This window comes from Aquila chrysaetos, chromosome 7 (genome assembly GCF_900496995.4).
Source record: "Aquila chrysaetos chrysaetos chromosome 7, bAquChr1.4, whole genome shotgun sequence".
NCBI classification, from domain to species: domain Eukaryota; kingdom Metazoa; phylum Chordata; class Aves; order Accipitriformes; family Accipitridae; genus Aquila; species Aquila chrysaetos.
Genome location: NC_044010.1, coordinates 1,085,140 through 1,111,539, shown reverse-complemented (window position 1 = coordinate 1,111,539; position 26,400 = coordinate 1,085,140). Strand labels below are relative to the sequence as shown.

At 43.6% G+C, this 26,400-nt stretch overlaps 2 protein-coding genes across 6 annotated transcripts in view; both read right to left on the bottom strand.

Annotated features, from left to right (window-relative positions):
- Window positions 1–11,426, bottom strand: part of NOP2 (NOP2 nucleolar protein) — a 96,781-nt gene extending 85,355 nt beyond the window's left edge. For both annotated transcript variants that reach the window (XM_030020452.2, XM_030020454.2), the window contains exon 1: window positions 8,688–11,426. The gene's annotated coding sequence lies outside the window, so the exon portion shown is untranslated. The remainder of the gene's footprint in view (window positions 1–8,687) is intronic.
- On the bottom strand, window positions 3,097–19,173 carry ING4 (inhibitor of growth family member 4). 4 transcript variants are annotated; one of them, XR_003924318.2, is made up of 10 exons: window positions 19,080–19,151; window positions 12,994–13,260; window positions 6,223–6,294; window positions 5,861–6,027; window positions 5,557–5,671; window positions 5,126–5,234; window positions 4,650–4,797; window positions 4,181–4,242; window positions 3,787–3,960; window positions 3,097–3,693 (listed from the first exon to the last, which is right to left on the bottom strand). XR_003924318.2 is itself a non-coding variant. In XM_030020459.2 (9 exons), the coding sequence occupies exons 2-9, from the start codon at window positions 13,031–13,033 to the stop codon at window positions 3,921–3,923; spliced, it is 753 nt and encodes a 250-aa protein (XP_029876319.1). In that variant the 5' UTR covers window positions 13,034–13,260; window positions 19,080–19,151; the 3' UTR covers window positions 3,097–3,920. The 4 variants fall into 4 exon arrangements, 3 of the variants coding, with proteins under 3 accessions (XP_029876319.1, XP_029876320.1, XP_029876321.1); XM_030020459.2 differs by having other exon boundaries at window positions 3,097–3,960; XM_030020460.2 differs by having other exon boundaries at window positions 3,097–3,960; window positions 12,994–13,094; window positions 19,080–19,126.
- Window positions 19,174–26,400: the final 7,227 nt, after the last annotated feature.

Here is a 26,400-nt window from a genome sequence, read left to right as displayed (position 1 = left end):
ACTGATTTTATTTTGTTGCCCTGGATTTCTTGCTAGGTTTAGAGAGAAGCAATTTACTTCTCTGCTGTTTCAGTATTTCACATCTGGACTGCTACGGCAGCCTTCCTGACATCGTTAAGGACCAGCACAGAGCTGGCTTTTTTCCAGCCTTGTAGGCTTTCCCTAGCAGTCCAGAGCCTGACAGAGAGCAGACCACAGACGCCTTCGGGTGGCTTTCACAGGACGACAAACACCATTTACTGAAGGCTGCTGATCAAAAAAGCCTTCGCCCCAATAGATGCTATTTAAAATCCTCCTTACTGTTTGCCTAGGAAGTACATCATCCCCATATGACACCAGCACCAACACAGAATAAATATTTACAGAACACTTCCCCCTCCTCTCATTACAAACAATTCTGCTATCTGCAGTTGGTAATGGACATGTGCCATGCTCAATTATATCAAAAACAAAAGGCATTCTAAAAAAAGCTGCTTATGTTTCTAGCCTTGTCGCTTATAGGCTTTGTTCCCGCTGGCTTCATTTTTGTACTTTGTAATTTCTAGCTTCTACTGTTTCTTTTATTTTCCTCCTTTGGTGATTAAATATTGCACAGTTACTGTCCTTATTCCCTCTCTTCCAAGGTTAGTTTTTAATGTCCTTTCATTTGCATTTATACTTGTAAGCCATTTAAAAATTCTCAGGTTTTATCCCTATTTTTGTCTAAGTTCCCTCTTCCTTTTCAGATCCCATTATCAGTACAGTGATACAGGTAACTATTAAGAGTGATCTTTTAAAAAAAAACAAAAAACCCCACCCCAAAACCCAAGTGATTTTTAACTTTGACTTACTTAATTCAGTTTTACATACATTTTTAAAGACCCAGAATGCAGACTGTTTTTGCTGTCCAGTAAGCATGAAACACCAAGTCAGCTTACTGAACACATTTCTTATGGATAAACTCAGTTTAAAAAAAACCCAAACAACTAACTGTTCACTATTCACTTACCTCAAACCGGGCTAGTCCTGCTTAAACCTGTTAGAACCACTTATACCAAGCCTTTCTTGCAACAGGGATTAAGGACCATTAATTTGCTATTTGTACACCGACAGAATGACGGCAAAAAGATACAAGTCGGAGGATCCCCTCAGCTGCAGCGAATGCCCCCGGCGTGCTCCACGCTGCCGGCTGAACACCCCTTCGTCGGACAGAAGCAGGACGCAACGGCGGAACGGCAAGTGGAGATGCCCACCTAGCACTGCCCGCCGTTTTCTGGCACCGAATCGGAACCCGCCCAGGTGTTTCTCCTGTGTTTTGCATAACCTCGTCAGACTGCTCCAATTCTTGGTGTGCCAAGAGGCACAATGGTAACCCTGCGGCCAAGCTTTAGTCTACAACCAGGAGTATTCCGGTCTCCCTCCCCTTCTCAGCGTCCTACGCCGACCGCAGAAGACCCGAGATTTGTGTTTCCCAAACCAGAGCTACCCTGAACAGAGTTACTGCTGCGCAGTAAGCAGCACCTGAACACTAACAGGCCATCTTCTTTCCTGGTTTGGTGTGCAACACACCCCTGCCCGCTCACACTTCTTTCACATTACACCACATGCATTTATAAGCTACTTATTATCCTTCATCAGCAGTAGCTTCATTACAGGGCCACCACTTCAAACCCCTCTCTAGCCCACAGTTCCTAGAAAGCTTGCTGCCAATGCTGGTCGTTACAATCCAGTGTCCTATCCCATCAAAACCAAACCACTTAAAGGAGCGTTTGCATCCTTCGTCGCTTTGCCCAAAGCCCATTTTCAAGTTCAAACCACATCCTCCATTTGTTCTGTTAGCTGAGCACCCAGCTGCCATCTGGATAAACCCCAGCTGAAGAAATTTGTTCTCCTGCCACAGCCTTCTCAGGCACTGGATGATGGCACAGCATCTCCCACTACGAAGACTGTACCACACACACACAGCCGACACCTTCCAGGATTTATTTCCTCTCTGTTTAAGGAGGGAAGCCCCACGAAAATGGTTTAAGACAATCTGGGGATTGAGATTCAGACCGTGGCAGTGGTACCACAAACCATGCAAGCCACAGCCTGGGTAAGAACTTACCTCTATTTTTTTCTGTGCAAAATGGGAAACCGAGCACCCCTTCTCGAAGCAAAAGCAAAGACTGACTCAATGCTAGCTCACTTGGAACAGAAAACTTAACACCAGCTTCTAAGCTGATGGCTTTGACAGGGTCCCTGTGCAATTACGAGCTGAGAGTAGCATTGCTCTTCACCTAGAGTCCTCTGAATGGTTTTAATAATGATGCCCTAGAAGAGCTTTGGCTTCAGGACTACAAAAACAAAAATGCTCCACTGATCCTCATGCAAGTCATTTGTGTGAGGAAAACATTCCAAGTTTCAGGTGAAAAGCTTAAACCCTCCTGAATAGCAGAGAACAAACAGGAAGAAGAGACTCAAGCTCATTAATCTCCAGGCCATGCCAATGGAATTGATAAAGGGGAGCTTCAGTATGGATCATCTCTTCACAGTTACCTGCAGACACTACAAAGAGAGACACATCTTCAGTAACTGTTTTGGAGCCTAACATTATCTTAGTAACAGCAGCTGGAGTTTCTGGCAACAAGGTGATCCAAGGTGAAAGTGACTCACTGGGAAGCAAGTTATCAGGATAGCTGGAAAACCTATCCACATTCTTGGATGCACGTGGTTTGTCCTGGCGGCTGATTTTCTCAGCTGAGCTGCCCAACAGCCACAGTGAGGGCTGGCCTTCTATAACCTCCACCTCTCCTCATTTAAGAGAAGACAACGGATGTAGTAAATGATCCAATGAAAATGTGAACAAATGTCCACTCTCTTGTGGGGGCACGACTGAAGGGGCAGATATTTTTCACAGCAACTAGAAAGCTTAGTAACCTTTTGCAAGTATGTCAGGTACACTTTCAAGTCTGACTTAGGCAGAACGTCACTTACTAACACTCCTTAAAATTGCTAGAAGAAAAAGCTGTACCACATTCACCATTTAGAATAAAAGCAGAGCCGAGAGAGAAAGAATAACTAAAGAGACCAATTGCCGCAGTTTACTTTGGCGGTGACAGCAAGGCAAACAGAGTATTTGTTTCAATGAACTTTATTTAATTCCGTATTATACAAGCGGGATCGGAATCCCCAAACTTCCCATCATCAACATAATGGAGAAGCACCACCGCACAAAAGGAAGGCAGAATTTGGAGCCGGAAGACAGGCTAGATCAAGCCATTTCTCCCCATGTGGTCAGAAATTCTTCCTCCTTCATACAATGTGCTTCCCAGACCAGCAGGTTTACCCCAGGAATAAGAGAGACAAAGCTAGCTCTAAACACTCCCTCCTCCTCCTCTCCCCAACAAAAGAGGCCACTCAATGCCAGTAGTGGAATGGTTAAAGATAGGGAGTACATTAGGTTTTCAGTCTCTCAACCAGCCCACTAGATTAAGAAGTGGCCTGGTTACTCCCTCTCTCCTGAACAAGATCCAGGAAAATCAAAGACCTAAAATGCTGAAGACTTACCTCCTTTCCTTCCCCCATCCCATAGCCTTGTTCTCTAAGCAGAGAGTAGGCAATGAACTCTGAGGAGGCTGAGGGAAAGCCAAGGAAAATCAGGGGCTACCTGAATCCCTGGGAATCTGGTGGCTACCCTGGTGCCCTCATTCATTCCCTTTGAGGTTCAGAGACCTGTTTGGAATAGTACACAGAGAGGGCCTCCCTTAGGGATTCGGAAGCAACCAGGGACACAGAACACACAGGAACCGCTGTGAGGGTACACACCATTCCAGGGATGGCCCAAACCACAAACAGGGCAAGACTCCCCCCAGCCAAGGCCCCAAGGGCTGGGGGAGCTGGGACGAGGCCCTGGCAGGGGGAAGAGAGCTCCTGCAGCAGTACTGAGGGCTCACGGGATTTTACTTCTTCTTCCTCTCCTGGGAACAGCGAGGGCAGAACCTGGTAGAAAGGCAAGCAAAAAGCCAGCATTTAGGGCCTGACATGAACCTCGAACATACAGTCCCAACAGACCTTTTCCAAGGTCCCAGACAAAGCCTTAATTCAAATTTTCTTTTTTAAGAGGTCTTCCAAGTGTGTATATACAGTACTCTCCCTTCTGCCACCCGGGACCTCCCTTTTCCAAAGACCAATGGGCCCTCCAGGTTGCTTGTTCACTCACCATTTTCCTCTCGGTTTTGTTGTCAGACCCACGCAGGCAAAATGAAACCATTCAATGGAACACTGTTGGGATGGAGAGCAGTCAGTTGAAGAGCAGCTTTCTTTTGAAATCATTGCTTCTGGGCTACCGGAGTTTCCCAACATTTGATCACAAACTCCTAAATCCCTAGCAGCGATCAGGGAATGCAGACTCACACCCAACCTACACATTGTTAGCAAGGAGAACTCCCCTCCTCCCTTGCTAACTGTGGGGGCAAGAAAACAACCTGTCATTTTAAGGAAAACCCTGAAGAACGATGCACTTAACAGGCCCTAGCAAGCCACCCCTCTGCCCTTCCAAACTATTGGAGGTAAGCCGCCTTCTTGTCACTGCTTGCTATATCAGGCCCCACCCAAGCAGGACAAGAATTTCCGTACCAAGGCTCCCTCCACTCCCTTCTCCCCCATTTTCATCAAGTGCAGGCTCTTACATCTGGGTTGTCGCAGCCAATCATCTCCCCATAGGAGACCTGGTGGCAGAGGCAGTAAGTAGGCTCATTGGGGTCCACGGGCATATCCAATACATCCGAAGGGTGCACGTTTCCAAAGGTGACCGAAGGCATCCCATACTCTGTGCTACTGCAGGACAGGAATAAAGTAGGTCAGCAAAATAACTGGCTTCAAGTCCCTTCGTGTCTCCCAAGACAATGCCCTTGTTTGCCAGAGACAGCTGCCCCTCTTTTTTTTAAGCACATACACCCCACTGAAGTGACCTGCTTTCCCCTTCATGCCACACTCCCCTGAAAGAATTAAAAGGTCTCCTTCCCCTTGCTTCCCAAGAAGGGACAGGGGGGACACCATCTAGGCTGCGTGGGGATCAGATCCTTCGCAGGGAAGCCCGGCTAGGCCTCCCTTGGTCTGATTTGTAGTGCTGCTCCTCATTCCCACAAATCTCGTAAACACTTACGTGCGGACAAGCTTCAGCTTCTTCTGGGCAGTTTTTGGTGCCTCCTCATCAGAGTTCTTCCCTTTCGAACGAGCACGGGCAGCTTTCTTCTCTTTTTGGGCTCGGCCCTCTGGTAAGAAGAGAAAAAGGTGTTGCATCTGCCACCCCATCAAAACAGACACCTGATAGTAACAACCTCTCCAGCACTAAAATACACTCCTACTTCGGAGTGTATATTGGCTTTGGGCCATGCACCCCATCTTAATTTTATCTAGCGGCCTTGAATATGCTCACACAAGAAGAGCCCAGGTCACCATCTTTTTACCTGTCCTTCAGATTCCAGCGTAACAGTCTTTGATCTGTACCACTCCAGTGCCTGCCTTCATCCCCACCACTTCCATAGTCACTTGGCTGCCTCCTGTATCAATCTGCAGCCCAGTGGTGGTACTCACTCTTCTTGCCCTTGCTGGAAGAACTGTCATAGTCACTCGACTCTATCTGCTTCTCCTTCAGGTCTGCTTCAAAGCGAGCGAGGTCTGTGTCCAGCCGACGGATGTGCTTATCAACCTGCAAAGATGACAGTGACCAGGAGTTACCACAGAACAGAGCCCAAGAGGGCAAAGAGGAGAGGGCACGGGGCTTGCGCGCTGAGAAGCAAGAGTGGATAAGGCCTAAAAAGAGGGATCGGGGCCTTCCAAAACTGGGGGCTTTAGTACAGCCTTTCATGCGATAAGCACTAGACACTTCCCTTCATACCATCTCGTAGGTCTGCATAGCCAGCTGAACCTTGTCGTCGCCAAACTCCTTGCATTTCCCATAGGCCTCCTGGATTTGCTTGAGAAGCCCCAGTTTCTCCTCCGAAGACAAAGTCCGCGCATTGCTGATATACTCCGTGGCCAACTTATCGATCTCTGACTTGAGGTCTGAAACAAGTTTACCATTAAATACATAAACACACATACATATACACACACACTACAGTGCCCTCCATTAAGAGAGACTGAAGGATCAGAGCTTCCTCCCCTGTCCCGAGATCCCCGCGATAAAGGCAAAGGAAAGAAAAGCTGGTCAAGCTGCATCCTTCCTGTCTCGTCAACAAAACCATCTTTAATCCTCACCTTCCGTCCTCTGATCCAGATCTCGCATGAGCTGGAAGTTTCTCTGCAATTCAAACGGCAGGTTCTCAATACCTGCAGGGAAAGGAGGATACATGGAGAAGTCAGGCTCCTGTCCACGATGCCAAGGCAGGAACAAAGCTAACCGGTAACACCACTCCAGCGATTCCCAACGCCCTTTCCTGGTGCACATCAACGTGCTTCCATTTGTTGTCAACTCCAAAGGAGACAGACTATAAAAACGCGATATATTTAATCCAGAAGCATAGTTCTATAATACATACTAGTTAACAGAAAACTGCTGCCATGCAGAAAGGCCTACATTAAGAAAGCAGAAAACCAAAATTTGTAATAAAGTCAGTCATTATAATACAACATATCCATCCAAGAACTCCATTCAGTAATGAAAAAATAGTACAACAGCTGGTAAATAATGCCATTTAGTTACTTCTATACAAGGATGTAAAAATTAAATTTGATCAAATGCTAATTCACTGAAAAGTGAGTCTGTTTTACTGCATCCATTTTGCATATAAAGGACAGGAGACGCTTTGTGCAGAGCCAAAGAGCAAGTCTGAGACAGGACAGCAAGCAGTCAACAGCAGTCTTAACCCCCGTCACGTGTTCCTTGTTCTGCCTTCTGCACCGTAATCTCAGTGTGGTCTGGCCAACACCTGGAAGGATGCTATACATCATGAATAATAAACATTTGTAGGGCTCTGAATGAGCAATGTGAAGTTGATAGTCAATTAATTTTCAATGCACTATGCTACTCACCCCCTAGGCATCACCAGATGCTCAACTGACAAAGCTGATAAAAACAATTCTCATTTTTCCATGCCTGTCTAATCAAACTGAGATCTAGTGTCACTGCATTAACCTGAAGTCCACCTTTATACCTTATAAAAAAATATATCTCTCTTGCAGGTTTAAAAAAAAGGGTGGGTAGAAAAGCTCTTCAGAAACACACCATAAGCATGTCTGCTTCCTGAACCCACTCTCCAACACACAGGAGTGTAAATGAAGGTGTGCCTACCCAAAATCAAAACTGTCTAACACATGAGTCCCGGCAGCAGCCTCTCTTTTCAGTGCCACATGTTTCTACAGCAGAGACATTTCCCTGAAAAGCAACCAGCCAGCAGGGAAGGCCTGTGTGCAAGAGGCAGCTTTTAACAAGTACTACACACGGGCCATGAAATTAATTCCTATAAGAGGTAAAAACAACTGTGGGCCTTACTGTGCTCTGGTGCTGTTCCTTTAACTTTTTTTTTTTTTTTTCACAAACAGAATATAGGAAGTTACATACAGAACCCTTATAAGTAACCAAGCTATTGCTTCAATAGATTTCTGTTGCTGTTTCTAATTTAAGTATCTGAGAAATGCTCAGATGGTAGGTGTCCTTGAGTACCTAGATACATAATCACACAGCACACACACATCGCCCCCCTGCATTCAAGGACAGTTAACAGGGCAAAATCAAATTCTCAAAAAATGAGTAAGTGGCAAAATTAAGGCTGCCTGCACATTCCTGAATTTGATACTTCCATGTTTGTCCAGCATGACGGACTTCACACAAGGTTCAAGCAGCCGACTACCAGATTACATCCCTACGGCTCAAAAAAGCATGTCAGAAGACAACCGGGACACATTGCTGAAAATTATCGTTGCTTACAAAGGGAACTTAGGGCAGGGATGAAATCCAGCTTGGGAATCTCAAGACCATGCCTTTTTCCTTCCTGCAATCCCCAGCCTTGTCAAATCCAAACCTTTCAATTTATACAGCAAATGAAACACAGGTCATACTGCAGCACGCTACTTTTCATTCCTCTCCAAAGCATTGCCTGCAGAAGATAAAGACAGGTATCCTCCAGAGGAAAATAGTATCTGTTCTTGCACTGCACACAATATGTCAAATTTACACCAAGTTTCCTAATCCTGGAAGATCTCGACTTCTAAATTCTTGACTTTGTAGTTTTAAAAAAAGATTAACGTACTTTCTTTTTCTCTTCTAAAAAGGAAAGTCGGTAAAAGCACAAAATCCACCGGGTACAGTCAGTTTTGCCTCAGCAGGGCTAGAAACCTTTAGATAGAGTGAGTACCTGAGCTAGCACAAAAACCAGTAGGATGCTATTCTCTGGGCAGAACAACCCCACACGAGGTTACGGCCACATTTCATGGCAATGTTCTCGCAGCAGGAGAAACTCGGGCGGGAGTTTGCTTCTGCTACAGAACCTGAAAGGAACTGTGCTCTAGTTTTTACAGCCGTTACTGTAAAAATCTGCCACTACCGCTAATGCCAGCGCGTGCCCTGCTCTGGAAAGCCTCTCTCTTCCCTTTGCCTCTACGTGCCTGGTCTCACCTTTTCAGCCCGTGCCATCTATCCTTCGGAAGGTCTCTCTTCCCAGTGCCTCCTCCCCTCAATGCCAGCCCCTCAGCCAGGTCAGCAGCTCGCCTGCCTCGTTACCTGCCTCCGCACGTGCGGAGCTCCCTGCTCCCGGCAGCGCAGGGAGAAGCGTTATCCAGCTCTGGCGCTGGCCTAGCAGATGCTCAGCACAGACACGATCGGCAAATTGTTTACCAGTCAAGCACGTATGAGCAATGATCTTCCAGAGGCTCATTAGCTGGGCAGGTTTCCACCGGGACTGACGAGACAAGCCCCTGTCGTTTGAATTCCTTCCCTGCTAAAACCAGCAAAATAATTTCTTAAAACCCCAGCAAAATGTTTCACTCTGCAAATCTATTATCGGACCAACATTCTCCAATTGCTTTGTTAATAAATCGGAAGAAAATGAAACAAGTGACAGTACAATGACTTTATAATCAGAACTGTTATAAAGATGCTTTATCTATTCAACTGAAAGTGGAAAGAAGCTGAGTACACCATTACAAATTATGACCCAGAGAGAGTTTGGCAAGAATACATAACAGATAAAGCTGCAGCTAAGCAAATTTTAACTGAGCAACCAACTATTTGTATGGTATGTAGTTTAATCTAACTATGGGGAAGTTTTCTACTATCTGCAGCTTAACTCAAAAACTCTGGCGTACCCTTAAACAAAAGTGATGCTTTGGATCACAGAATTTATTGCAGTAGTCAGAACACCTGCTGAAATTGCTTGGCCTGTGCTATGCTGGCTATCAGACATCACCACCCTGAGAGTCCCGTTTAAAAAAAAAAAAAAAAATATCTAAGATTTAAGTTTCCATTTCCTCATTCCTACCAACACAACACACTTTCCCTCAGTCTTTCTAAAAATGTTCATGTTATTTATGTAACTTCGTTTCCTCCTGAATTTCTCTTTTTTCCTTTATACTTCACTTGCTCTTTCTTCTTACTGTAAGATGCACCTAAACTTTTCACAATGAAATGCTATCTGTTGTAAAATACCCAAATAATTCTCAGATTCTGAAATGGACCATAGTAAAGAAAAAACACCCTAGAAGCATCCTCGAACACTAGAGAAGAGGGCAGTGAATGGCAGTCACTCTGTCCCAGACAGGCAGTAGTCTGACTGAAAAACAAGGAAAAAGCAAGGGCCTCTTTTGACACAAATGGCATAGCAGAAAGAGAGGAAGAGGAGGATGGTGAAGATGTACAGTGAAGAAAGTGCTAGCAAGGCCAGCAGCTTGGCCCAAAGCATGGGCTGGCATTAACACAACTGTGTCCATCTGCACAGATCCACTCAGAGCCATGTGCAGCCCCACCGTGCCCCATTTGTTCCTGTCACAGTACCATCACCCTGGAAATCATCGGCACAGGTCTCTCATTAAGGTTTTCCCACCGCTTCCTCTTCTTACCTTGTTTTCATTTCTTATCACAAGTTAAAAGTCTACCTACCTTCGTCTTTCCTTTCCTCAATTCTTATCCCTTCTTCTTTCATCTCTTCTATTCTCCTCTTCCCTTTTAATTCCTTCCCACAATCATGCCGTCTTGTCCCTTAAGAACCATGCACTCTCACTCTCCGAAAGTCAGAATCCATCACCACCTTTCTTCCCCTCCAATTATTATAATTTTATTTATTTCTTTTTAGAAACACATGTGGGGTGCCAAGTGTAGGCAACTGATATCTAAACTTCAGCTACTGTAACAATGTCCAAATTCCTAGAAGGAGATCCATTGCACCAAGCACCATACAAACACACGCTGCCTTTCCTGAGAAAAATGTTCACCTACCATGTTCAGATGCATGTTTAAATTTATTAAAAAAAAAGTGAAAATACATTTTGAAACTTAACCATGGTTGCTTTATTGAACGGTACAGATTTCAGCAAACACTTTAAACATCACATTGCTGAAGGTAATTAAAAAAAAAATCCTGCTTGTGCCAGGGACTGCCACGATCAGAGGGTAAGTTCCTTGCTCCCTGAGATAGGAAATTGGCTGGGATCTTACAGGGGAAGTGCATAGGACTTTTTGGTACTCCATGATTCTCATAATTCTGTAGCATTTGAAGTATACTGCAGGACAACTGACATACAGCAGTCTTCAGGCGCTTCCTTATTAGGGGGAAGGATGTCTTTTATAACCCTCCATCCCTCCTTTTAGAGGGTATAACCCTTTTAAACTGCTGCTTCTACTCAGTCCTTTGTTCTCAGCTAATTATTTATCTTCCTACACAGTTTATTGAAATTGGTGCATGAGCATAATATATACCTTTCTCTCTATTCCTATATGGCTCAGCCCTACTGCATTATATGCATCCTAACCTGTAACATTATCCTCACAACAGCTCTGTAAGGGATAATACTACCTACATTTTTACAAATGGGGTACTCGGGTGCGTGGTAGGCTGATTTAGCCGCAGGCACCCAGAAATTCTGTGCCCACGTCATATACCCCCAAGCCCTGGGCCAGTGCACTGCACACTAGTCCACCCAGGCACATCTACTTCAGGTACTGTCCAAAGAAACAGACATCAGTCAGCAACGACAGTCAATGTAACAGCCACAGAAACCTAATACTCCCCTGAAGAGTGGACCCTTTTCTTGGGGAGGGAGGGCTCTTTTTGTCTTCTTATTACATTAGTTCAGTGCTACAGCATCCACAGCCAAGATAGTAGGCAATGTAGTTAAGTCTCAGAAAAGGGATCTTTATTGCTGCATTAAAGATCAACCCTGATTTCAGAAGCTTGGAGGACTTGTGTCCAGGTTTCAGCTGGGATAGAGTTAATTTTCTTCTTAGTAGCTGGTACAGTGTGTTTTGGATTTAATACCAGACGAATGTTGATAACACACTGAAGTTTTCAGTTGTTGCTAAGCAGTGTTTATACCAAGTCAAGGATTTTTCAGCTCCTCATGCCCAGCCAGCAAGAAGGCTGGAGAGGCACAAGAAGTTGGGAGGGGACACAGCCAGGGCAGCTGACCCAAACTGGCCAGAGGAATATTCCATACCACGTGATGTCATGCCCAGTATATAAACTGGGGGGAGCTGGCTGGCGGGGGCGGATCGCTGCTCGGGGACTAACTGGGCATTGGTTGGTGAGTGGTGAGCAATTGCATCATGCATCACTTGTTTTGTATATTCCAATTCTTTTATTCTTGTCATATTATTATTATTATCATCATCATCATCATTATTTTCTTCCTTTCTGTCCTATTAAACTGGCTTTATTTTCTGATTTTCTCCCCCATCCCACTGGGTGGGTGGGGAGTGAGCGAGCAGCTGTGTGGTGCTTAGTTGCTGGCTGAGGTTAAACCATGACAACTTGGAAGACAGACATATCAAATGATACTCGCACCACTCCAGGCATTTTGAGCCTGTCACAGGTCTTCAAAGGCAGGGACCACCACCAAAGAGATCACAGGGCTGTTTGCCAAAAAGGTCACACCAGATTTGCTGTTGGGTAAGTGAAGAAATGTGGAGAAAATGCAGTATGCTTTGTCTTGTAAAGCCATCTTGTATCAACTCTGATAAAAATACTGGTCAACAACAAAATCAATTCTAAATGAACTGGTCATTAATAATAATAAATGTATTAGCTTAGTGTGGGCTGTGCCAGCAGCTATCACACAGGAACAAATGATGCCTATGAATCACCAAATTCTCTCCCCTGCATGAGATCTGTTGTAATTTTCCACAGATCACGTGTGCTGCATCACAGATGCAACTAATCCAAAGTCCCAGTGAGGTGAAAGGCATCTTTCGCTACACTAAAATGGCACTGAATATAGAAATAATTTTTTAAGAGATTTGTGTATCTGAAGTATGACATGAGAAACTTTAGAGGCAAGAACAGGAGGGTATGGCTGCATGCTACATTGGGGACAGGATAAGAGTAATCATGGTAGGTAAAGTGAGAGATAAAAGAACTGCTGGGGAATGTGGAATGCAGCCAGGACTGAGAAGAAATCATGGGCTAGCCTACAGCAAGTTCTGACATCACACCCATGCCCTCTCAGAGTATTAAGATGTCAATACACATCATACCCTCATTTGATGAAACTATACAGAGGAAAATCCAGACAGATGTAGCTATTCCAAAAGAATAATCCTATTTTACTGGGTTAGCTAATGTTATCAAGGAACGAAAGGACATTCTCATGTCAGTTGTAGGAGAAAGATGACTTTCAAGAGGGCATATGCTGCTTCCATTGCTCTGTGTTTATGCTGGCATAAGTTTTCTAGTATTGACAAACCCTCAACTGGTGCAACTCTATGTGCCTACTGACATATGCAAATAGAAGGAGAAAAGGAAACTTCATGCCTCCCTAATCAGTATAAAAAAGGGGAAAAACCCAAAAGAAAACAACTACACCAGTACCATGTTAACTTACCAGCTGAAGACTCCTCATCTAAGTCTGTTGTCTCCATCATCCTCTTCACTGAGGCAGATATGTCCTAGTGTCTGCTCCTGGAACAGGTCCTGACTGGTGGCTTCCAAGACAATGGAATTAATATCAAGCAGCCATCTGAGTAGACAGGCCAGTGACATCCTTCTACCTCTCAAGATCACCAAGGTTACTAGCCCTCTGCTGATGAGTCTCCCAAGCGTTTAGGTCTAATTTAGACCAAATGTTGGCAGAATCTAGTTCCTCAGAGGTCTGGGGTGGGGGAAGATGGAAACACTTTTTATTGTTTTGTTACCATTCCTTGCCAACATTTTATGCTGACATTTATTCAGTAACAGACCAGTTCAACCACATGGAAATCCGAACTTCCTTCCAGTCTGGCACACACTTCCCAAATGGAACAACGTGTGCTCCCCATTCAGCAAGACAAATAAAGCAACAGCTTCATCAGTCCAGGCAGGAACATACACAGTGGACAGTGATAGCAAGAACCAGCAGGGAAGGTGCTGTCTGATTGCTTCAGAAAGCACACCCGCAAACATGACCCTTCCATTCACCTCAGCCAGCTGAGCAACAGGGCAGACATGTCCTCACCAGTAAAGCATAGGTAGGTGAGCAGAGAGGCCATTTCATAATAAATTCAGGCACCAGAGAGTTGAGGAGAGGCACATGCCTTGGTTCCGTTGCCATAAAAGATAAATTTGCGTGTTGTCACTAAGTATACTTACTTTATTCTGATACCCACTAGGTGGGTAAACAGGGAAGCACTGACGGTAGAAAATACACGTGGTTGCCCAGCAGTTCCCTCTACTATAAAGACAATCCCTACACTCATGGCACATTCACATATAAACAGATACTTGTAGAAAACTATTTGGGACTGTTTTCTAAATACGTGTACTTCAATGATGCCTATTGCAAAGAAGCTCTGCAATCCTCTCGAAAATTCCAAACATGAAGAAGACTCAGTGTTTGCATCTCATCTGCTGGAAAATCTGTATTAGTCACCCTTCCTTTCTCCCCCTCAAAGCCTCCACTACAGTATTTCTAACCCAGTACAAGTGCAAATACTGAGCCAAGCACAGTAACTCAAGTTTGAGCAAGCACAAACTCCTCTAATGAGTCTTCATGCACATTCAATGTTCTCATCGCAAAACACTATGTTTTCTTCCTTCTTATTCTTCCCCCATTCCTTGCTACATCTCTAACTCCTTTGCACCTGTAGTTTTTTCCCTACTAAAGCTGCACGGCTTTCTTGGCATGAGGGAAAGCACTTCAGTATCTTGCTCTCTCCCCTCAGAAGCAGGCATAAAATGGTTGAGAGACCAGGAGGAGGACAGTATTTGAAGAGATGGAAATCTTTTCATGCTTAACTTCAGCCACTGGAGAGAACTGAGGAAAGAGCCATGCTCAAAGTAGAACACTTGGGAAGAAGAGAACTGGAACAAGAAATATTCCTCTTCTTCCCCTTCCCCGAATCCTTTGGCTCAGTAGTCATTGAAGGGGCAGCTTCAGTTGGATGAAAGAAGGAAGGTGATCAGTAGACAAGATATGGAGTTCCTCTGTCAGGACGTTCAGCACAGAAGGAACGTGCGTATTTTTCTGCTGCAAAAACATCTGCTAGGAGCATAACACATTTCAGACAGATATGCTTTCCAGTTAACAGCTTAGAGCAAAGGCAAGGGCATGTCTAATCTTAGGTCTAAACCCAGTTTCAAATTACAGCAAGGACTTGAAAGCTACTGAAATACCAGACCTAAGAAGCTGCCTGACACTTCTTACTAAGAGAACTGTTGTTAACTTGGCTATTCCACAAAAATCTCCTGGAAAAGAACTTTAGATGTCCAAAGCAGAGGACTGAAAATTCATGAAGCAAAACAACTGAGGCTGTATGCATAGCTTTGTCAGACTGCTCGTGCATTTTAACACACAGTTTTTAATTACCTAACCGCATGAGATTTTGATACAATGCGTTTCTCATTCCCAGTGACTGAGCAGTGATTCAAAGTTTTATTTTCTTCTCTTTGCTCAATACAGAGTCACACATAACGACCCAAAACCCGATCTGAAAAATTGACTTGGTAATCAGCTTTTCAGGGTGTTCATTACTGTGACATTAGAATGCTTCTTCACAATGCTGCTGTGGAGTAGCCCACTTCCCTTACCAATAAAATGAAGGTCAAGAGATTTACTGAGGCAAAGAGATTAAAGCCAAGAAGACCAGCTAATTACAAACACATCTCTTGAAATGTCTAAAAATGCTACATAGCCTGACTTTTCAGAATTATCTGTTCAAAGCAGACTTCCTTTACAGCTATGAGCGTTCTGCACATCTGCTCCTCTGACTACAAATTTTTACTCATTATTTGAGGAAAGCACAATCTGTGCAAGGAGAACCTGTAAAAAGTGCGACCCCCAAAATAAACAGAAACATCAAATTCACTTTGTCAGAGTGGTATTCAACTGCCTCAAACATGAGGCCACCTTTTTTCTTCCTACAATCTTCACTTAATTCATTATACACCTTCCTTTCTTCAAAGACATGAAGAGGTCCTACAAACAACTGCCCTCTTTCATCACACACTCCTCATTCATTCCCTGAGCAGATCCAGCCAGTAAACCATATGAAAGAGAATCTCTGTGGGAGGAAAAAAAAAATTCAACTGAAAACCGTGTCTGCATTAGCACTATAATATGAAAAGAATTCCATTCCAAGAAGCAAATGTAAATATTAGACATTTTTAAAACAGCTGACCAAAGCTTCTGGACTATTTATTTGTATAAATTTTCAGGAAGTTTTGGAACATTAGTGAACTACTTCAAAAATGAACTGAATGTTTTTAAAATACTGAAATAATGTTAAAAAAAAAAAAGCGGGGGGGAGGAAGGAGTGAGGGGAAAACTGAATGCTGTCAGGCATGAACAGAAATGGAATAGCTGATCTGAGATAATCTCAAAGAATTAAATGAGGGTGAAAATATAGATTAAGTGTTAAACTTGCCGGACTGGACATTTTTTGGTAAGAGTATACACTTCATTAGTGAAAATAATTTTTTGAAGTGATTAAACTACAACTTGCACCAAATACTCGGTGTAGTATCAGAAAGTATCTTGTGTAACAAGCTAGAATAAGGAAAAAGCAAACACAAGATATATTAAAAGTACTTTAACGGCTACATAAGGCTTTAGAATGCAATATAGAGAACTATCAGCAGTGGCTGCACCACTCATGCAAATCGCACAGAAGCCGTTCTCGATCCAACAAAAGAAAAGTTAGTCACTTGGAAGTGAGATGCAGACTGGAAGAATGAGAGCAGAAGGAACAGACCACTGGGACAGCAAGAGACAACCTGATGGCAAACTGATACTCTCCACCAGGTCTTACAGAGTGTAATACATTTAGGAATGAGCAATATAAGTGATGGATAAAGGATGCCGGACCGTATTTCTAAGAAACAGAAAGACTGTATCATATCAGTATCATGGTAGAGAGTTACCTGAATATGAGCTCCCAGCTGAAATGCAATGGCAAACAGGGATAAGGGCACACCCAACACAAGAACGATAACCTGACTTCTTTAGTTAGTACCATGAAGAAGACTGGTTACTAAAGGACTGTATGCATTTTCAGAGAGTCAGAAGTTCAAGTAGGATGTCAAAAGATTAGAGCAGGCTTAGAGAAGAACAATATGGGTAATGAGAAAATTGAAAAATATGTTATCACAGGGCTTTTTTTTTTTTTTTTGCTAAGTTACCAGAAAGAAGGTTAAGATTTAATCAATTACAATCTACAGAGGGAAGAAACTTTTAATAAGGGGACACTTCAACATGGCAGGTAAGAGGTATTATAGGTGCAATGACTAAATATTGGAACTGTGAAAATTAACCACAGACAAAAGTCACAAAACCAAGACAGGAAAGCCTATCAGCAAACTAACTTACCGAAGACTGAGATGGATGCTCTTTGACTGTAAGTATTACAATTCATATGATGTGCTTTTCTGAAAGAAATTCTAGATTAAGCACAGCAACTGTCTTACAATTAGCTAACAAAGGGAAGTAATGTTGCATATACTATACAGGACACCAGACAAAATTGAAGAAGGCTGTAAGAGCTCTCAGAGTATGCACAAAAGGCTAAACCATCACAGCCAAGATTGCTTTGTTCTTCCTAACAACTTTGTAGCCAGATTTAAGTACTTTTAGATTGTGCACATTACTTTTTTTTAAGCAAGATACCTTAAAAATGACAGTCTACACCACCATATTAATATCTACCTTCAACAGGATGAGAATGTCTAATTGGACCACACACCTCAGCTGAGAGAGAAAATAAAGAGTTTGTCATTTTCTCTGCACACTTGTACTAGAGGGGAACAGAGGAGTTTCATTGATTTTAGCTGACAGTGACAACAAGATCCAGAAGTGTCTGACTTTGGTGGGAGCACTCTCTAGCCACCAAGCTCTTGTACAGCTTCCTTTCTCTCCAACTTAGTATCTACCATACCTTTCCACACTCAGTACTGCATCTTTCTCATCTTTGCCTACCATCTGCAAATCCCAGTCTTTCACTCCTTCATCTTCACACTGCAGCTCTTACGCAAAATACACTTGTGCTCTCCCAGTAGGAAAACCCTGCATCCTTCCCCATGCACTTACTCCTTGTCCATCTGCTTCTTTCTCCTCTTGTCTAGCCCCCATCCTCCCAACTCTCGGCCATCTTTGCTGAGGAGCCTCAGTCAACTGCAGTCTCCCACAACGGAATGAGAAGAGCAGAACATACATCTTTGCTCAGCAATCCTTGCTCCTCTCTAACAACCTGCCTCCTCATCCAACTCTTCTTCCTGGCTTTTGCATCGTCCTTCCTCACAGCTCCTAGATCCTTGCCAGTTCACTTCCAGCTTCTTTCCAGCTTTCGCTGAAATTTATTATGGTTCTTGAACTTTGTTAATTTAATTCACAAGAGGTTTCCTTTCCTACTGACAAAAGGAGCACTGCAGACACGAGGAATGAGACCCCTTGTCTCCATATCAACACCTTATCAGCTCTGTGCTGGAGGAAACCTAGTGCAGCAAAACTGCTGAAGAACCAAGCTCCAATGTTTCCAAGCATATGCAAACAGAGACCATGAGATTTAACTCGGCCAGGTATAGTGAAGTAAAAGACATGTTACCAGAACTACCATGCTTTAAACACACCACCCCATCAACATGCTCCCCCGCCTCTAGTGCTGACACCAGATCAAAAGGAACACACGAAGAGAGCATTCACAAAAGAACAGCTTACTACATCTTAACTCATTAGTACATTCTTTCAAAAACAACCCTTCTGATTAGTCTACTTGGCTGTTTTAAGCACGCAGGGGTAAAACACACATTGAAAGTCTTATCCCCGAAGGGCAGAGTTTGACCAAGTTATAAGCACCTTAAGGCAGGCCAATATCATAGGAGGGTTCCGATAACGTTACCAGCTCCGTTAGTATTTACAGAGCTCTTCTTCGACCAGCAAAACAGGACCGCATTTGTAAAACGACAGCAAAGGAAGCTATCGAAACCACCTCCCTACAGATACAAAAAGTCATCTCCAGCTTTATTTTACCAGCCCCACCGTTCATCCCGGGAAAGCCACCGACAGCCAAGCTGCCGCTCCCCAAAGGCGGCTGGACCAGCACCGGCCTCCTTCTCCCGGGGACAACCGGCCGGGAGCCGGGCTCCCGGCAGGAGATCCCACGGCGGAGGGTCAGCCCGTTACTGGCGCTCCACCGCAGACCGCCGCCACCGCCGTTTCTAAACGGCCCCGAGACGCCTTCTACGCGGCGGACGGGGCCTCCCAGCACGGCCCCAGGACCGGGCGGCGACGGGACCCCTCACGGCCGGGCCGGGGGACAAGCGGGCAAGGCTGCCGCCCGAGAGGCTGGGAACAGGCCGCGGGTTCCCCGGGGACCGGTCGGTCCCCGGGCAGAGCTCGGTCCCCGGGCAGAGCTCGGTCCCCGCGGGGACCCGCCCCTAGCTGCCGACGGTCGGTCGGTCCGTCCGTGACCGCGCCGGCCCCCCGTCCCCGTCGGCTCTTACTATCCAGGTAGTGCTCCAGGTACATCCCCGCCGCCATCTTGGGCCCCGCACACACGGGCGCTTCCGGCGGGAGCCGGAAGTGGCGCTGCCAGGCTGCGGAAGCCGCTTCCGCCCGCCTTCCCGCTTCCTGCCGCCATTTTGGGCTCTGAGGGGGCCGTCCGCGTCCTCGGAGAAGGAGGGCGGCGGGCGGGGCTGTCTCTTCTCCTGCCCGCCCGCCGCCTCAGGTCCCTCAGCGGCACCGGCCCCCGGGCTGACGGAGGCAGGGTGCCCTGAGGGATCGATGCGGGCCGTTCCGCTGCTGGTTGCGGGGAGGAGGCGGCTGGAGGAGGGCCCCGGCCGCAGGGCACGGGGGGAGCAGGCCCCGGGGCTGCTTGGGTCCGAGTCCCTGAGCTGCGGGAGGGTTAAATACCTGCTGCCTTCATCTCCGCGCCAAAAGAAACGGGCTTCGTCTCTCCTGACTTCACAGAATTTTCAGCAGCCTGGCTGGGCACTCCCGCCAGATAGTGTAGGTGAAGACGTGCTGTTTAGTTTGTTACGGCACCGTGTCTTTCCATTCGCCCTGTAATTTGCCAGCGACGAGTAGCTGCTGCTGTGCTACACGCTCTTTACTGTAAAATGGTTGTGGCACAAACTTAACATCGCTAACAAACCAACAAAGCAATGAAGTTAAACGTGGGACCGTGCTCTCTTTTCTCCATCTTGCCAGACCCTCTTCCGTGACCGTATACCACAAGTCACCTCGAGGTTAAGAGATCCTCTTCCTACAAAGTTCAGGAGCCCTTCCCCAGACTGTCCTTCGCTAGGGATTGCACCTGACACGATATGATATTGCACTAGGTCAAGAGAGTGAGGTCACCTGTGCGATTACAAAGGAACTGAGACAAAATTACCTTATTTTTGTTGATCCTTATGGTCTATAATAATATTCAGGATCATGGATTCAAGAGGTCAGCATTAATTTAGCATCCTATACTGTTGAGGAAGCAGTGGGTTGGTTTGGCAAATGTTATATTTCATCCGCCTTTCCCCTGCCCACTCACCTACCTCGTTCTGTTTTTTCCTGATAGACTGTATAATAACAGTCATTGCTCAGGACAGCGTGCTGGTAGATTCTGGCCATGAGGAGAAGTGATCAGAGTTGTTTCTTCTCTTCCTCCCAAAGATCTTCTAAGACACCATGCCTTTATTTATATAGCTACACTCAGATTAAGTCTTCCAGCAGCCTGCAGTGTTTTCCAGTCCTATTCCTATAGTAATTTAAGTTATTTATGACATATTTTTAATTATTCAAAACACATTTCTTATTCTTTTCAGTTCCCATGTGAAGCAGCTGGCTTCAGTTAGCTGCACATTATTGTTAAGCCTCAGTTTGTTTTTAAAGTACTTCAAAATTCTTGTATAAATCACCTTACACTCTTAATTAAGGGGAAGGATGTGGCTGTTACAAAAAAAAAATAAAATTCTGCTCCCTGTACCCTGTCACAGTATTAATCCAGAATCCCCCAAATGCATCCTGCTTGGAGCTACCAGGCTGAATGGAGCTGATGTTAAGAAACAGGCATCCTTAGAGATCGCCAATTTGGTTAACAGACCACCTGAGAATCCTATCTTATCCTCCAAGCCCAGGCTAGGGAGATGTCAAAATACTAGACCACTGAGATGGAAAGACAAGCTCCTTCTGGACTTGTTGCCACTGCTGATACAAAAGACAGTGAAAAGAGGAGACACTTGCCCAAAATCTAAATGGTAAACCTTATTAAAGTGTACAATTGTATCTTCATTAACTGCCACTGTGAAGTTGGAAAACAAAGGGGAGAGGCAGTTTTGTGTACCTGTGCTGACTCACGGCAGTAGCAACTCTTCCAATCCAGCAAAAACCACTCCTGAGCTCGATCTAGAAAAGTTTGCTGTCTCTATTTTTGCTTTCTTTAGAAAGCCGAGGCACTGAGGTTCATGGAGAAGTGCATCACTCAGGGTTCCAGAAGCATCCTCACCTGCAGATGGAGTGTTACCTCGGTAGTTATTTGGTGAGAGGTGTAATATTTTTCAGAGTAAACACTTCTGCAAGTAAAGTCCTAGCGTGGGTGCAGATGATTTTACAGGAAGATGCTTCCCCAACTGGAATATGCTCTAGAGGTACATGAGTGTTTCTGTCTATCCCCCACCCAGCCTCATATATTGATACTCTGGTAACTATTGTAGTAACAAAGCCACATATGCTAACCCCAATGGTTATCACACACCACCCGCCCACCCCGGAGTTTGCTACTTGCATTACATCCTATCGTTAAACTGGTAAATACCTCCTAGTTAGATGAAGGACCTGACTGATGAGCAGGCGTACTGCCCAGAAGGCCTACGCATCTTGCAAAGGGAAGCTAAACAGCCTACTGAAGTAGTCTAGAGCAGTGGTTCTCAACCTTTATTGATCTACAGATGCCTGTGTATTTTCCCTTGGAAATGTAAACATCTGCATAACCGAATTTAAGCCTCCAGCTTTTCAGTTACCTTACAGTTACCTCTTAAAAGTTGTCTGAGGACCACAAGGTGAAGGCCAGTGCTTGAGAAGGATCCTTATGCATACCCGAGCAGGAGGCCTACAACTTCAGAGTCTTGTTTGGTTCCCTTTTTGCTGTAGAGGTACACATTCAGCTCTTCTCACTCCTTAACATCCTCAGTTCAGAGGTCCCTGCTCTGCATTTCCTTCTCTTCAGGAAAGACTAGATGTACCCACACTTCATTCTCTCAAACATCAAACAATTGATCTGCAGCACTTGCCCCCCCAGTTAATCAGCTTTACAAATGAAAGAGGATGCCAAAGGCCCCCGATTATAGCTGTGTCCGCGTTCCAAAAACATACCCTAATTCAGCAGCAAAACTAGGCATAGACTCTAGTTCTTTGGTGTCATGATTTCTTTTCTTGCAGGTTGGTTTTTTTTTTTTTTTTCATTCATTACATAGACACTACATGAAATCGAAATGTTTGTTGGACCAAGTTACTACATCTCTCTAGTATTTTGGTGTTCTACTATACAGAAACAAGAAACCATGCACACAAATTTAATCTGTTGTACCTGAAATGACGATTGAACAGGTACCTATCTTGTAGTTAAGGAAGTGTACAGAGCAATTTCATTCTATGTTCTGAAACTGCACTAGTAAACTTGGGCAGCTTTCAGGTACATTACCTGCAAAATATTAGAAGAAAATCCTAAACATGATATATATCCTTTAGTTGATATAAAGATGATAAAATAATCAATAAAAATATAGAAGACAAGCAGAATCTCATAATTATATTCTATATTAGGAAGAAAGTTGGATGATGTAGACAAATCTGTGAAGTAACAAAATATCACCTATTGCCAATGAGATTTAGGAAGATGTTTAGTTCTACCCATTAAATAAAACATCCTAGAAGTTGCATAGCTAGAAACTGACAATCAATAGTTTTAAAAGAATTATCTGGCAAGCAGACTGAAGCAATGGGCTTTCTTTTCCAAACAACTTGGGAGGTCTGAATGTGTTCCAGAAGACCAGCAAATACTTTTACTTAAAAAGTATTTGAAAAGTAAATGGGATCATCCAGGTTGCTGTAAGGCAGTTAACCTAACACTGATTTGGCAAAATCACAGTGTATTTGATACGGGTTGCACTCAGCTAAGAGAAGAAACATAATGCTATTTGTTTTAATTTAAAGAAAAAGATCTCATTAAAAGAACTACATACCGTTTTATGGCAATGTCAGTTTGGTAGCGCAAGATAACTGTCTAGGCCTAATGTAGCAAGACTTGTAACTGCACACTACACAGCCTGGTCATTCATAAAGGAAAAAGAAAGGCAAAAGATAAGTACTACATGATGGAGCCAAGCCTTATTGTGAGACACCTAAACCAGCTCAGTTTAATTTAGCTGTTTGGAAAGATGAATACAGTGACTTGATCATGGTCTGTAATTCATTACAAAAGAAAAAAGACTTCTTGCAGCAGAAGACTTTAGTGTACTGAACAAAGGCATAACAAGACCCTATGGATTTAAAAAAAAAAAAAAAGTAGTAAAATAGAGTGGCAGTTTTGATGGCAGTGATAACCAACAAAAAATTCTAATAAGGGACATGGCTGATTAACCATAAGGCTTTAAATTATGAAAATCTTAAATCTTTCTTGAAGATTTAACTGAATTATAGACCAGCAATACTATCATTAGTCATGGCTGAGATTTAGTTACTGTTTGTGGGTGACTCTTCTAAATGATTTCCAGCCTACATGTTGTTTCCTTTTAAAGCAACAATAATTTGCAAAATCGAGCTAAGAACAGACATCCAATTCAGTAAAAGACAAGAAGAAAAAGTGCTACCGCCTTCCAGCAAAGGTACAAGATGCAACCTAATACAGAACTTCAGAGTCATTGTCAAGTCTTCTTGGGTACAGACATAGAGAAACAAATGGATTGGCATCACAAAGAAAATGCAGGGTCAAAGAATTCAGGGAGCTGAAGAGGTAGGACCATGGGATCTTGTTAGAGAATCTTCCACTCTTGTGAGTGGGAGTTAAATAATTGCACTGTTGTTGGCTTGAGTGCACAAAGCTGAAAAGCTGCAGACTGGAACCTGAGGCTTCATCTCAACAGGGAAAAATTTTGTATAGATGTTACATTTTGTGTCCTGCAGGTAGCAACTATACTTTTTAAACCACCTGAAGCACTTTGAATATGTTAAACAGCCTTGGGAATCCAAAGAGGAAGACCTAATCCAAACTCAAATAAGTGACAAAGATAATGAGAGTAAGGTATCTTCAATTATTTCTACACCAGCAACAGCACTCTGGGTAAACAGAGAAGTAAGAAATTCTCATTGATGAGAAAAAAAGAGGCCTGCGATAAAGTGGCATTTCTGAAACTTGATAGGAAAGTCCCTCAGTGAAAAATCATTAGTTTCTTCCTGGGCAACAGTAAAAGCTATAGGAGCAGCAGCAAACTGCACAAACACAAGCAATAATACCTCTGAAATAACTGGTAATGCAGGAATTGTACAGCCTTAAATACATATGGATCCCCATGCTAGGTAGTAGATTCCAAGAAGGGGAAGGATAGCAGACATTAGAAAACAACACATCGAACCAGGGACCAGGAAAGGTGATTTCAAGCACCTTTAACATGTAAAATGAAAAAACACTGCAAGGAATTTTAGCTTGTGAGCCATTCCCCAGGGATTTCAAGCAGTCAGCAAAACATCTTTCCAACTTTTAAAACTGTAGCTTTCTTAATACAAGACACTGCACCCAAAACATCAATTTTTCAGCCTTCAAGGTGATGCACACAAGACAAGATAATAACTTGAGTGAAACTGGCAATTTTGTCCTGTTCATATGGAATATGGACATGCAGAGGAGAGCCACAAGCAGTAATAAACTGCTGAGTCTGTGCGAATTTCCAAGGTGAGCAAAACTATAAACTGAGTTGTCCATGAGAAAAAAGAAATAAGGCAGAAAAATGTGAATGAAACTCTTCTGTCAGAAAAATTTATTATGTGGCCAAAAAAGCCCGAATTCCACAATCAAGAAAGAGGAAAACTTTTGGTAAAAGCTCATCCTGGGTTCAGTGAGAAAGTCTGTGAGAAAGAAGAAACATTAAAAAAACCCAAACCAAAACCTGAAACATAACACACGGAAAAGGGGAAGGCCAGACAGCAACTGACATAAATTAGACATTATAAAATAGAGAAAACTGTTAAGGAAGGCTTTGTGGCTAGCAAAACTACTGGTAATAGGAAAGGGATTTTGAATCTTTCATTCCTTTCTTTAAACAAAAAATAAAGAAATCTTACTAATAGTACTGGTCCATGCTAGATAAAAATGGTGAAAATGCTAGTGACACAGAACAGGGGAAATCAGTCAACAAATACTTCCAATTCCATATTCAGAAAGAAACAGGATGTGGCAGTCATATGAAAATAGCAACATCTATCCTTAGTACCTTAGTATCAAAGTAGGAGATTAGACAACACCTGCTAGGGATGTATATTTTTTAAGTCAGCAAAGAAACAGGAGTCCTAAAAGAGTTTACTAACAAGCTCTCTAGCCCATTGATTCCAATTTTAATTAAACTTGGGAATATTAGAGAAATACCTTAAGACACTCATGACAGTATTCCCAAAAGGCAAATGAAATGACTCAATGTCAAAATTATGGAAAAGCTGTTGAGATGAAGAATTAGTGAATGAAAAATAAAACCTGTAACCCAAAGGTTTTATGAAATACAGATTTCGTAGAAAAAAGAAAAGAAAAAACCCAAACCCTAATTTCATTCTTCGATGACATCATTATACATTTGGTTTAACAAAGGGGACTGCATAGGTGCAACATACTTAAATTTTTGTAAGGCATTGACCTAGCACCACAAGTCAAAAAGATTTACTGTACATTATCACATACTAAGAGGATTAAGAAATGCCTAGCCTGCAAGTCTCAAAAAGAAGCTAATAAAAAGTTGCACTGAATGATGCTTTTCAAGTTAGTGTAGGTCAGATGCAATATAGCATTTTCAACCTGGATCTGAAAGTAAAAAACAACAACTGATACAGTTTGTGGGTGACAAAACTGGGAAAGCGGCGAGTAACCTGGTCCATCAGTAAGCCAGGTCCATTCACACAAACTGGACTTCGATGCAGCCTCACGTTAAGCATCTAGGAAATAAGAAGTAAGACCATACCTGTAGAAAGGGGGAAACACTATCACGGAAAGCTGAGACTTCGGATGATCTAGGGGTCACACTAGACAAGCAGCTACTGTGAGCTCCCGTTATAATGCTGCGAGAAAAGGGCAAACGCAATCCTCTGCAGACTTAAGGCAAAGGGCAGGGGAACCGTGTCCATGGCATTGGGGCTTGAACACTCAATTCTGAAAGGAACATTTTTACAAGATACTGAAAAATTTGACAAGATGTAGAAAGGAAAGACAAGAATAATTCATGGGCTGGAGGAAATCCCTTACAGTGGAAGATCTAAGAAGTTCCATCTATTTAGCTTGTCAAAAAGCAGACTGAGAAGTGGCATTACAGTGTTTAAATACCAGTCCAGGGGAAAAAGCCCCACTGTGCTCTAAGGCTCTCTGAATCAGCGGGATGGATGTATCCAGAACTAGTAACTGGAAGCCAAAGCCAAACAGATGCAAAGGAGAAACTGGGCTTAAATATTTAAACAGTGAGAACACGAAGCCCTTGCAGCAGGCTACCAATGGAAGGGATTCTCAGTGTCCCAGTGCCTCAAAATCAAGCCAATGCATTTTTGTCAACACATACTTCAAATACACATTAGTTCTTGGGG

Bases quoted from the DNA above. Each gene is read 5' to 3' on its own strand.
- ING4 (XM_030020459.2), bottom strand. From the start codon at position 13,033: ATGATGGAGACAACAGACTTAGATGAGGAGTCTTCAGCTG. The intron at 5,235-5,556 runs GTGAGTACCACC...TCTTCTTACCAG, and splicing joins TTCCAGCAAGGGCAAGAAGA to AGGGCCGAGCCCAAAAAGAG. The intron at 4,798-5,125 runs GTAAGTGTTTAC...CCTGTCCTGCAG, and splicing joins AAGCTGAAGCTTGTCCGCAC to TAGCACAGAGTATGGGATGC.